A 13,846-nucleotide genomic window follows, 5' to 3' on the forward strand; every position below is an offset into this window, starting at 1 on the left:
AGGTAAAATATGCTTGCTTGCCCAAGACGCTAAAATGCCTACTTACAGCTCTGTCATTTTCCTTGCTCTTCTCTCAGCTCCCTCCAGTTTGTCATTACTTTTCTGCTTCTGCCCAGAACTGAATACAATATTGTGGTTGTGATTAAACTAGAACTGTATAGACAGGGACTGTTACCTCCCTGTTAGATGTGATACGATATGACTCTCTATAGGAAGCTCAAAATGGTATTAGTTGAATTTCCTGCTATCTCTTTGCCGGTTCAAATCTAATATGTTGTTCACCATCACAGTGGGGATCAAATTCAGGGCTGACTTAGAGCAAGTGTAACTCTAGTGACTTCAGTGGAGTTGCCCCATTTTACAACACAGCTGAGTTTGGCTCTAGGCCCCTTTGGCATTACAGTTTCCATAAGTTTCTCCCTCCCACTGAATATCTGTCCGTGTTTTTGGATTATTTTTCTCCTAATGCATTACTTTGCATTTTCCTGAAATTCAGTCTCCTGTTTAACTCAGCTCACAACAGGACATTCCTGTTGGTTGTGGCTTGTTCGAACCAGTAAGCAGATTCACAGTCTGCATTATGAACAACTGTAATTGTGTAATGCTCTTTACGCTGGCAGTTCACTAAGTGGCAGATGGAGTTCAAATTGGCACTATTGAGTAGTTTGGGCTCTGGCTACATGTGAAACATTTTTCACCACCTTCTTTTCAGAGATCCCATCACTGGAGGTTGCTTTTAGCAGGTTGATCGTCATATTGGTGGGCCCTGGAGTGTTGAAATTATTCTTCTTCAACATCCAGATCAGTCCTCTTTCTTCACTTTTACCTTTCTGGACACATCTCTTCCCTAGTGTTGGATTTGCCACCTTTTTTGTATAATTTTCAGTGGGTGTTTGTTGTTCTCTTAAAATGTGATTTAATTATAGTATTTATTTTTATATAGCACTGGGAGTGCTTACATGAGCAGAGCTCCAAAAACAAATTTTTATTTATAATTGTGTTGTTTTTAAAAGATTCAGTAAAGACATACAAATTCATGAATTAGTCAGGTCTGAGATCACAGGACCTCATGTTATGCTGAAATGTAGTTGCTTCTTTCTGTCTTTCTAAACAGCAACAAACTATTGAATTTTGATTGAAAGCTCATGCTCAAATAAATTGGTTAGTCTCTAAGGTGCCACAAGTACTCCTTTTCTTTTTGCGAATACAGACTAACACGGCTGTTACTCTGAAACCTGAATTTTGATTGTTATTTCTTTTATGTCAAATTGTAAATACAGTAATCTGAGATGATTAAAAGTTTCACCACAATAAGGGTCAGGTGCTCTCCCTATTTCATGTCTGTGCAGTTACAGAAGTAATACCAGTCTTTGTGCTTATTTGAAAACAACGATATTTCCATGAATTCCCGTTTCCTTGCAATTGGGTGTTAGCAGGCAGTTAGAAAACCAGTCATGTGTCTGTGGGCTAGATGTTCAATCTTTTCAAAATGAATCCCTAACCAAAAAGTCAGTGAACGAAGTGGAAAAGTCAAAATTCTCTGGCTTCACTGTATTAGCTTTATGTGCAGTTTGAAGTAATGTCCATTGACCAAACCTTTAGTGTGACCTGAATGGAAATAATACTACCCAGACACACAGGGTGCATGGTAGTCAGTCCCCAAATGGTAGGGTAATATTTAGTGAGTTAATGTGGCGTGAAGTATTATAATAAATATTGTGTCTTCCATTTAAACCGAAACTTGTAGTCATGCACTTAGGAATTAGATGTGCACAAAACTTACACACAACGGAGTAGGTTTCAAACTCAGCAAATTATAGCTAAAGATTAAATAGCCCAGCCAGCTCCTTCACCACATGCTGATTTAAGGATCTTGTGAGGTCCAGCTTCACTTTTCTAGGTGCTTGCTGTTCTTGGTATCACTTAAATCTCTAGAGTTTCTTATTTTCTGAAGACGTTAACATTACCCGTGATGCCCTACAAATCCTTATTGTTTTGGGTAGCATGTTTATTGCTTTTCATTTTTTTTGTGTTTAAGGATATAATGTAAAAAAAATAACCAAAGTCTTTATTAGAATGTTTGGAAATAATCTCTGATCAACAGAAGAAATGTATGAAATCCTTTCACTGAGACTGTATCTGATGTTTCTCCTTGGTGACAGTGGCATAGTTATAATGTGTGGGACACTGTAGGCATATATAGATTCATAGTCCATTTAAAACAGTATGATATAAGTAGGACAATTAGGATCCCATCATTCTCAAGGTGCAAATAAGCTTCTTAAGTGCAGACCACTGTAACAGAGGTGTTCTGTGTAATTTTCATAACGTGTAACTGTTTTTATAAGTGTATATTGCTTGATTGATTCTCCAGGATTACACCCATGGTTTAAGTTGTCGTATAATTGTCCGTGCACAGCATTGTTAGCCTGCCCTTGTTTTTTTCACTGTTATGTCAAGACATTCAAATGCTGATTAATATGAGTGGATTCATTAAAGACAATTGCAAACTCTGCTTGTTTTCTTATGTCAAGATTAAGATCAGAAAGGAAAGAAGTCATAACCAAAACATAGATTGACCAGATCCAACCTTTAATTTAGTTTTGCATGAATGGATTAAATCCTTCTTTCCTTTCCAAAACAGACTTGACGGGATCAGATCATTGAGTTAAAATAGGTGGAACGGATTGTTTAGAATACATTTTTTCCCTAATATTTCTATTAAGTAGAAGAATATACTAAGTTTTGGTTATAACATGTCTTCCCAGGTATATCTTGAAAGACTGTTAACTTACGCAGAGATAGATATTTGTCCAGCAAACTGGAAGCGAATTGTACTGGGTGCAATTCTACTGGCATCCAAAGTTTGGGACGACCAGGCAGTGTGGAATGTGGATTACTGCCAGATCCTGAAAGATATCACAGTTGAGGACATGTGAGTTCCATATGTTTTATCTCAGTCTATGGATGCCGAAAATTTTGTGTGTATGTGTTTGGTGTTTCTTATACTCCCTAACAGACTTTATTATGTAAAGTTAGTGCACTCCAGACTATATCTAGAGACATGGAATGTTAACAGATTCTGATGAATTTGTTGGGACTGTAAATACAACTATGCCTGTTGCTGATTGCTCTGTGGGATTGTAGCATTTTTGAAATGGTGTCTACTGCACTTGTTTTGCAATTTATTGTTCTAGTAAAACAGAATTGTTAGAGCACTGTTTTTAAAATATACATTACTATTGGGATGTGTGTTGGTGCAAGAGTGGCAAATAATGGGCCCCCTGGATGCTTAAAAACTGTTGTTGAATAAAAAGAGGAATAATAAGCCTGCAGTTCTTTACCTGTGTCTTTTTAAATAATATTCACTGCCACTATTGATTCTGCTTGTGGACAGTGGTCCACAATTTTTGGATTTGTTATACAGGATGATGTTTTCTGCATTACATCAAAGTCCATTAGTTGCCTCTGGCCCACAACCGATACAGCCGTTGCTGTTCAGAAATACTGGCTTTAGTGGGTTTGTTCCTTGTCTTCCCACGTTAGCTTGCAGGGTGTTAAAAATCACAAACACAATTTGGAATGGGAAATTTTCCCACTTTCCCCCAACCTCTTTCTGCATCATACTGTGATGCTATAGTTTTTTGTCTAGGAGGATAAATACCAGTTAAAGATAACACTAAATCTTTTTAAAAGGTATAGTCCAGCAGTAAGAGAGGGGCCAGCCAAGAAAGCGGAATTGTAAGCACTATATTTCCCAGTAGATTGTTGGGGGTGAAATTTTGGTAGGTTAGGTATTGTAGACACTTTTTTGTAGACCTCTGTGGAACATGTAGGGATGCTGGAAAGCATAATATAGTTACATGACATGCACCATGTTCAACCAGAGGTGCCCTGGGGTATATGTGAGAATAGCAGTGGAGCGGTAGAGGCTGGAGTCATTATGCCAGCATAGTGCTAATTGGGTAGAATGCCTCCAAGAGGCCAATGCACTCAGAAAACAACAGTTCTTTAAAAGCGCAGTGTGTATTCCCCCAGTATTGGTCTTCAGGTTTGCGTGAGAACCAGGCCACGTGTTCTGTACCACAGGCAATACTAACCAATTCTCTGGTATTTAGAGCAACTGCTTCAGCATGGCTGCTGCATCCTACGCAGGTATGCTAGAGGAGGTAATGTGCTCTCTGCACCATCCCCAATGCTCACCAGTGCACCTGCACAGGGCAAACTACAGTTTGCTCCTGTACATGAAACTATCTGTGTAGGTATTTGTGTAAAATGGTTTTCCATTAGGGAATGGATGTAAAAGCTGTGGGCGCTGTTCGTATCATATATTTTTCCCTGAGGGGCCAGGTTGTAGAGGATTAGCTTCTTTAGAGAAAGAGGGGGGGTGTTTACTGAGATTGTTTAAATAGGATTGAGAACTTTCGCTGATGTTTTGTTGGTTTAATTGTTTATATCCTATGAATTAATACATGCTCAGAGTAACATAATGAGAGTTTTATAAATCTAAAATCAGTAAATTAAATGTGTTGCTTGGTTGTCAGCAGAAGTTGAACCCAGGGCCTCTAGGCACTTTTGAAAATCCCACTGGGCACCTATCTTCATCTTTAGGCACCTACACCTTTAGCAGTCTGGCCCTAATCCATTAACTGTAGGCAGTAGCAAGAGGCTATCTGCTGGGAATCAGACATATTCATATACGCTTATTTGTGTGCCCTCTCTACAGCCAGGGATGGGGAGAGCTCTATTCAGTGCTTTCAGCTGCCTTTCCTCAGGACATGCTGTTGTAGATTGCTTCTGTTTTTAAATAATTTTCAGTTTGAATATGTTTTTTAAGAAGTTTTTGATCCCTAGCTATTAAATAATTAAAAAGAGAGAGAGAGAGAAGGAAAAACTGATTTATGATGACTGTCGAGGCAAAAAGCTAATACCTGAATTTTGCTTCCTTACATGTTCTTGATAATTATATAACTCATAAACTATGGCTATTTTTCCTGTAATGTTTTGTGGTAATTGTGCTTTTCTGGAATAATATTAATATGATTAATATTCTCCAAAAAGCACAAAAAAGAACACTTTAGAAAGAAGACGTTTAAAAAAATATAATTTTTTCTTCCATTGATCATTTTGGTGCAGCATTCATAATCTTACCAAAAATGTAAAACCCAATGGGAATTTTTCTAATTAACTGTTGGTAAACCAAGCAAAATCCCAATTAGATATACTGTTTGACATTTTTATAGTAGCTTTTATACATTTGAATGTTAACTTTACGTTTGAGAATTATTGTAACATGAGTGTCTGGTCTATGCTCTAAATCATGTTGACGCATAACCATTAAAGAGACTTTGTATAGTTGGTGTGTCTAAGCTTTTCATTGGGGGCTGGGGGTGAGAGAAGGGGAAAGGAGAACAAATGTTTATACAGACAGCATATTTTTTTAAATCTCAGATTACAGCCTCAAAGCAGTGAAGGTCCAAGATTATTGCTCAAGCAGCCCCAGTTTAGTTTCCAATTAGTTCTGACGGCTTGTCAGGCTTATGGCTGGTCTCAAAATTATCTATAAATGAAAGGATAGATGCTAGGATTCAGCTGAGTGCTTTATATTAAGCATGTTGGGGTCCCTCTGGCTGGTAAGAGGTTTATAAAATGTGACCTATCATTACTGGAATATTAAGAAAGTTTGGTCTAAATCAGTATTAACTGGCCATTTCTAATGAGGGCTTACTGTCGTGGGCCAAAAATAAATAAATAAAACCTGATTGTTCTGGTAAGTCATACGCACATCCAGGAGGCATGGGGAAAACACATACCCACATGGCACTGATGTGGGAAATATGGCAGATGCCGCTTTGGGTATTTTTTTTAATTCAACTTTTACCATTAAAAATAATCAGTAAAAGATTGATGCCACTTCTAGTCCAACAAAATCAGACAGGATAAGATTTGAGAATACAAAGTATAGATGGGAAAGACCTACCAGTGCTAGGTCACCTGATCCACCCCGCCTCTGTAGAATTGTTCCATGTTGTACATTTTTGCAGTGTTTTCTTGGCTATTTTGAGTTTTTTCATGATGGATTTCGCGAAGCTACTCTTTCTCTGCATGGTCTTGTTCCCGTGCTCCTGATATTTGGGTTCTGAGAATTGCAGTAAAGACCTCTTTTCACTCCTTCTGCAACTTAGCCTCTGATGAGCATATCTCATTTTTTAAAAAATGGTTTTGAAGTTGCTGTGTTTTTCCTGCATAGATTGGAAAGGCTAAGAGTTAAGTGATCATCTTAAGTGATCACTTTCCTTAGTGTGTATGATAACACCCATTTTTTCATGTTCTGTGTGTATATAAATCTCCTCACTGAATTTTCCACTGAATGCATCAGATGAAGTGAGCTGTAGCTCATGAAAGCTTATGCTCAAATAAATGAGTTAGTCTCTAAGGTGCCACAAGAACTCCTTTTCTTTTTGCGAATACAGACTAACACGGCTGCTACTCTGAAACCTAAGAGTTTTGAGTGGCTGTAATGAAGGCTGATCGTGTTCCATGATATTTCAGACCATTTACCTGAGACGGGTCATACATAAGGTGATGGAGATTGTCAGTTTTAGCATCACTTTGAGTTTGTCAAAGGTGCATTTGAAGAGGAAGAATTTGAAGCTGCACTGGAAAGGACATAATGTTCTGGTGTCAAGAGAAAGAAAAGGTGGATGGAATGCATGATGGTGCTGTTAAAGTCAAACTTCACCGATCTAAAAATGTTACCGACCTTCTTGATTATCCTTAAATCCTATCTGTCTTCTGAGGACTAGCCAAAGCTCTGCTCCTGCAGAGCTTATTGGCTGGGCAGGACTGAGCTCCCCAGGGGACTTTGTCCTTAGGCCCTGGAACTCCTGTGTAACTCGGTACTGCAGAGCATCTTCGGTCTGTTCTTGCAAACTTCTTGTAGTCCTCATGAATGGAGCTCCAAAGCCAGCAGTCTCAGGGAAGCCTGCTGGCTCCCTATTCGATGATCCTGGGTGAGCTGGCTCTGCAGGCTTTGAGCTCTTAGTTCAGGGGAATACCAAACACCTAAGCACAGAATTCAAAGCTTGCTAAACCAGCTTCCATGATTATGTATATAGCTAATTCATCCAAAGGCTTTTCAAGTAATTGGGATTGTATTATGAATTTCTACCGTGCCTAACACTGGGCAGCCAAGGGCTTTAAATATTGAAATTAACACACACAAACACAACACAGCTGTTAGTCGAAACATTCACCCTATACCCTATCACAATTGTTAAAGTGTCTTTCAGACAACCAGTGGTTTTCAAACTTTTTTTTTCTGGCAATTCAGTTGAAAAAAATTGTTGATGCCCGTGACCCAACAGAGCTGGGGATGAGGGGTTTGGGGGGTGGGAGGGGCTCAGGGCTGGGGCAGAGGGTTGGGGTGCGGGGTGAGGGCTGCGAAGTGGGGCTGGGAATGAGGGGTTCAGGGTTAGAGGGGGCTCTGGGCTGGGGCCGGGGGTTGGGGTGCAGGAGGGGGGCATGGTTCTGGGCTGGGGGTGCAGGCTCTGGGGTGGGACTGGGGATAAGGGTTGGGGCAGGGGGTTGGGCTGTGGGAGGGGGCCAGGGCTCTGGGGTGGGGCTGGGGATAAGGCGTTTGGGGTACAGGAGGGGGCTCCGGGTTTGGGGGGGCTCAGGGCTAGGGCAGGTGGTTGGTGTGTGGGAGGGATCAGGGCTCTAGGGTGCAGGAAGGGCCTCTGGGTTTGGGGGGGCTCAGGGCTGGGGCAAGGGATAGGGGCATGGGTTGTGACATGGGCTTACCTCAGGTGGCTCCTGGTCAGCGGTGTAGTGGGGGTGCTAAGGCAGGCTTCCTGCTTGTCCTGACACCATAGACCATACTGCGCCGCAGAAGCGGCCAGCAGCAGGTCCAGCTCCTAAGTGCGCAAGCAGCTCCACGTGGTTCTCGCCAACAGGCACCGCCAAACTAGCCAATGGGAGTGCAGAGCCCGGTGCCCCCCCCCGCCTAGGTGCCAGACCTGCTGCTGGCCACTTCTGGAGCACAGGAACAGTAATGTGTCGGAACAGGTAGGGACTAACCTGCCTTAGCCAGGCAGCTCGGCCGATGGTACTTTTATCGGCCCAGTCGGCAGTGCTGACCAGAGCCGCCGTGACCCAGTGCTTTACATTCCGTGACCCACAGTTTGAAGACCACTGATCTAGACCATTTGGGGCTTTATAGATCAATACCAACACTTTGAATTGAAGCTAGAAGCAAACAGGGAGTTGATGTAGAGAATTGAATTGTAGGTATATAAATGCATTGGCTCACACCACTCAGAAATGTAGCTGTGTTCTGTGCTAGTCTGAGCTTCCGGGTGAACTTGATGGGTAGCCATAAGTACAGCACTACCAACTCTCCACAATAGATTACTGTAAATTAAATTACATTAGCTCAAATGAGGAATGTGTGTATGTTTTGATAGGTGTCTATAGTTTTGCTAGTCAGTTGCCGATGATCTACTGATGTTACCTGGAAATCTGGAAGCCAAGATGTAGTCAAAAGAAGTCTGAGGCTGTGTGTTGTTTCGTCAAAGTTGGGTATATTCCTCAGTAGATGGACAAACTCTCTCTCTCTCTACCTCAACAAGCTTCATGTTCTATATTATTCCTCCAGACTTAGCTTGGAGAAAGTCAAATCTTGTATTTTGCTGGTAAACTCTTCAAATGTTAAATTTTATGCCAGTGTGGATTTTCTGTAAAACTTGTACTATTTTAGTGCTACTAGAGAGCTATTAGAGCAGTGTCAGAAAGTTAGGCCCCCATTAAGTTTTTAAATGGGAATATTGATATGTATCAATGTCTAAAAACTGAATGTGGGAATTGAATAGAAAGTGGGGCTATATTGTGGAAGCAAGGTGACAGCCTCTGTATTAAGTGAGAGGAGAGAAATAGTTAGTTGTCGTTCATTGCTGCTGTAGGTGACATTTTCCTCTCTCGGCCTCAACTATTTCCCTTCATCACCTGTTGCCCACTTTATATCACGCTGATCCTGTGCAATCAACATGTAGCCTAAATGTATCACAGCAATAAACACACACGTGCAGATTTTAATTCTGCAGTTTCCATATAAAATGTAATACCTGCTTTAGAGTAATCATGTACAACATTGATCCCTCATTCATTTTTCTTAAACATTCCAAAACGTATTTTGTAGTGGCCGTTTTCAGTATGACAACCTACCTTGTTTACTTTGCATGCCTGCATCTCAAACAATATGGAGAACTGTGCAATATCATTTATGAAAATCATCAATCCTTTAACGTCAATGGTATACTGCAGTGGTTTTCAACTTTTTTTTTTTTTTTTTCATTTGTGGAACCCTAAACATTTTTGAATGAAGGTGCGGACCCCTTTGGAAATCTTAGGCGAAATCTGCAAACCCCCAGGGGTCCGCAAACCCCCAGGGGTCCACAGACCCCATGTTGTACACCACTGCTCTATGGTAACAAGAATCTTACATGGACCCTTAGACATGGTCCGCAGACCACAGTTTGAAAACCACTGATTTACTGGCTTATTTCCATTCGTTTTTGGTGTGTGATAGGCAGTCAGACAACCTTAACTAAGACTTTACGAAGTATTTTGTGTGGGAATATCAATAGTCTCTATTACTAACAGTTATGTTGGTAAACAAAGCTGTCTTGTTTTATTGTTGCCCAGTATGAATTTTGCTTACATGTATGGGGGAAAGTAACCTCATTTAGTCTGATTGGAAGCATACATAAAAAAGACGGGGAATTATGGGGAACTGATTTTTTCCTGATTAATTTAAAAATGACAGTGGAAGCTGAAACGAGTAAATACTTTTTCAGAAAAACTATGGTTTAGAGGATGTTCCAGCACTTGGGAGAGATGTCTGTGACAAACTGAAACTAGTTTTATTCTCTCTTGGGAGTAAGAAGTATATTTGGGTCAATCTGTTGTAGTTTGATGTAAAGTATATTCAGATGGTGGCAGGAGGTTATACACACAGTCTAAAATATATTTTCACTTTTATTTTCTCGTTAACAGGAATGAGCTGGAGCGCCAGTTTCTTGAGTTGTTGCAGTTCAACATTAATGTTCCCTCCAGTGTTTATGCCAAGTATTATTTTGATTTGCGTTCCCTGGCAGAAGCAAATAACCTGAGCTTTCCTTTGGAGCCCCTCAGCAGGGAAAGGGCATATAAACTTGAGGTAAGATGGTTTCCCTTCATGTTATTGCAGAGTTGAGAGCTGATGAGACATCTAGGAGTGTTTTTTGTTCAAACTATCATTGGTGAAAAATCAGAATCTCATGTACCCAACGTTGTATTATTGCCCTTAGCTGTTCTGCAAGTGCTCTCATTTTTTGTGGCTCTGTGGACAGGTTTTTGGGCTGAATGTGCTTCCTCTTGGCTTGTTTTGTAATGTTTTTTCAACTCTTGTAGACTGGTTTCAATGCAGTGAAATGTTAGTGGTTATGTTAACTGACCATCAGAAAGTACCTTCAAGTTTTACAGTATATTTTACATTGACCTTTGGTCAAAGATCAGCTGTTAGACAACCAGTTTTTACTGATTCTTTTGGTTGCATGAGACCTGTTTCATTCTACATATTTGTAACGATCTGGATACTGACAAGTACTTACGGAAATTCCCATTCCATGCACATCTGTCTCATTCTCCTTACTCTTACACCAGTGTTACTCCATTGATTTCAATTGGGTTGCTCCTTAATCTCATTAGTGCGAGAGGAGAATCAAGCTCATTTTGCTATTAAATTGTCAGACCTCATGATATGTTCTTACAGGACCTGATTTATAAGAATACTTGAATGTGTCATGGGGCCTGATCCTGTGAAGTGTGGCGCATCCTAAATTCTCATTGATGTGCATGGTGTTTAGGGACATCAGACCAGCTGAGTATTTTGCAGGAGTATCTCTTGACCCTTTGTTTTTTAGGTTTTAAAATGTCATTAACATCATTACATGAAAATGTATATACGTTACTGCTAATTTGAAATCTGCCATTGATTGATGACTAGTCTTAATTTCCCTTCCCCTTAAGAATACTACTGCTTTGCACCGGAAGTTCTTTATCTGAGGATCTCAAAGCTTTCCTTGCATTCAGACTCTCCATGCTCCTGAGAAATATTCAGGCATTACTGTCCCTATTTTCAGAAGGGAAAACTGAGCCACAAAAGGTTAATTGATTTATCTATGACACACAAGAAATTAATAGATGGACTGGGAATTGGAGTGGTTGCAAATTGGTGGGGAGAGAATTCATGAATATTTTAGCAAAATTTCATTTCCGTTTCCACTGAAAAATTTGTCAAAATGTCCGAACCAGCTCAAGCTGACAATATAACTGTTCCCTAGATAACAGGCCACTCTAATGTGTACAAAGTTATTTACGCTAGTGATTCAAAAGTATGAAAATACTGTCAAGATACTAATCGTATGTGTAAAAAGATAGCTTTGTTAAATGTTTAGGTATCTGTTTCTGATAATGAGCTCTATAATGTATTGAACTAATGTAAATTAGTTTTGCATAGAAAAATGTAGGTGAGAATTTACTGGAACAGGTTGCCCATGTCTGTATCACACAAAAGGTAAAACGTCTGGATAAAGCCTTTTTAATTTTGACTATAAGCTTGTGACTGTTCTCTCAGACTCCAGAAAAGAAAATACTTAATAAACTCTATAAAAGAGAGGGAGTTGAAGCACTATAAATACATCCGCATAACAGAGGCAGCTCATACTGTCTCTTAGCATTTATGGATGATTTTTTATTCCCTCTTTATCTAAAAGCAGATCAAGAATTAATTTGTACCTATTGAGGAAAATAAATATTTAAAAGATAAATAGAATAAGATCAAAAAGATAGCAATCTTAATACATGTATTTGGGCTGATTTGTAGTGCAGGTGCAAAGCAGCTCTAAGGCAGTATAGCTGGTCAACAACCCAGAGGAGGGGAGCCCCACAGTGATGTAGACCTGGTGTAATGGCTCTCGGACTATGCGCACATCCTGTGACTGGGAAAAGGGGGACATGACTGAGGCTTCCCTGCTGCTTGACAGTCCCTGGCTGCCATAATGGACCCTTTGTTTACCAGTGTCTCTATGTAATTTACATCAGCCTTTATTCTGCTCTAACTTATTCACAGGGACGAGCCCAACATATAGCCAGCCAAGAATCAGTAAAGGTGTCTTAAAGTCATTGTTGCACCACTGACCTAAATGTGGTGTTTGCTTGTCAGCCATGGCCAAGATTCTGAGCATTGTGTTAAATCAGTGAGCTGATCTGCAGGTTGGGTAACCTGAAATCAATGGAGCCACACCAGCTGAGGAGCTTGCCTAATACGTTTTGAGAGAAGGAATAAAGTCTGTGATTATAGACAGCAAGTTAATAGTTAACGTGTACCCCCCTGATAGAATGATTGACCATGAAAATAGAAACATACTCATTCAATTCTAAGATTTAAATAAAGCAGCTTCTTCCTTTGAGAAAAACTAAATCTGTCACTGTCTTTTAAAGAAAAGTGGTATTGCCAGTATCAATCACTATAATACAATGCAAAGGTAGGCAGCACCAGAGTAACTTATACTCTAATAAATTTGTTAGGTGCCACAAGTACTCCTTTATACTACAGTAGTGTCTAGTGTGTGTTTGAGAAGCAAGAATATCAGATCTGGCAGGGCAAAACCTATGCTCTCCTGTCAGATACTTCATGCGTCTGACATGAAAACAAAATAAAACAAAGAAAGGAATTTGTAAAGTGAAATCCTTCATCAAATTCAAAGGCTGGACAGGATCTATCAGCAGTAACCTTTCTTTGAGAAGAACCATGAGGTTAAAAACTTGTCTGAATCATTAATACTTGATAGACTTTCTGGAGTAAAATATCTCACCATATTTTATATATCCACAACTTGACACTGAGTAGAGAGGCTTTGTCTTTCAGTGATTAAATTCAAACAGATTTTTCTTGCCAAGGTACAGGATATTAGTAGGCCACAGTCAGATTGAAGGTAACAGTCAAAGCAATCTATCCAGTGCTCTTCTGGCCGAGAATCTATACTTTTTCCTATTGTATGCATTCATAGGAGGTAGAAGTGGGACCTTTAACCTTAGGTTAAATCATCCAGACAGTCTATCTGCCAATGCAGGATTGTTCCTTACAGCGTATCTTCTAGTATGTTTTGCAGTCTAATTTTAACTATGCCAAATGTTGAGGCTTTTACCACTTCTCTTGAGAGATTCTTTCACAACTTAATTGATTTTAGTTCCAGGAAGCTTTTCGAGATACCCAGCCTAAATCTTCTGTTTCTTAATTTCCTCCTGTTACCCACCTAGTCATACTCTTACGCAGCAACCTAAAAAAATCTTCTTCATCATAATTGTTTACACCAGTCAAATAGTTATGGATTTTTGTTGCCTCACATTCAGTCAGGCTTTGTAATTTTGGATGAGTCTGCAAAGCACTTTACCTAATTCTAGTCCATGATCACAGCACTACAGCCAATTCAACACTAAGGATTTTGGAAAAACTGAGTGAGAGAATTCTTTGGAACGCATTCCCAACTTAACTGATGCATTTTATATAAATGTTTGATTACCTGTATTACTGAACTGCCTAGGAACCAGCCAAAACCAGGGCCATGTTGTGCTAGGCATTTTACATAGAGAAGTACACTGACTGCCTGGAAGAGCTTACAGTCTAGATATACCTGACAGAGAAAGAGTAGGAGAAAGGGATATAACCTACGAACAGAGTAATGACAGGTTTCAGAGTAGCAGCCGTGTTGGTCTGTATTCGCAAAAAGAAAAGGAATACTTGTGG

At 39.9% G+C, this 13,846-nt stretch overlaps 1 protein-coding gene across 4 annotated transcripts in view; it reads left to right on the plus strand.

Annotated features, from left to right (window-relative positions):
* The window catches only part of CCNY (cyclin Y), a 228,300-nt gene that overhangs the window by 197,349 nt on the left and 17,105 nt on the right, over positions 1-13,846 (plus strand). For all 4 annotated transcript variants that reach the window (XM_073334456.2, XM_073334457.2, XM_073334459.2 and 1 more), the window contains 2 exons: positions 2,769-2,935; positions 10,054-10,216. In XM_073334456.2, the coding sequence (XP_073190557.1) occupies positions 2,769-2,935; positions 10,054-10,216 (330 nt within the window). The remainder of the gene's footprint in view (positions 1-2,768; positions 2,936-10,053; positions 10,217-13,846) is intronic.

This window comes from Lepidochelys kempii, chromosome 2 (genome assembly GCF_965140285.1).
Source record: "Lepidochelys kempii isolate rLepKem1 chromosome 2, rLepKem1.hap1, whole genome shotgun sequence".
Lineage (NCBI taxonomy): Eukaryota > Metazoa > Chordata > Testudines > Cheloniidae > Lepidochelys > Lepidochelys kempii.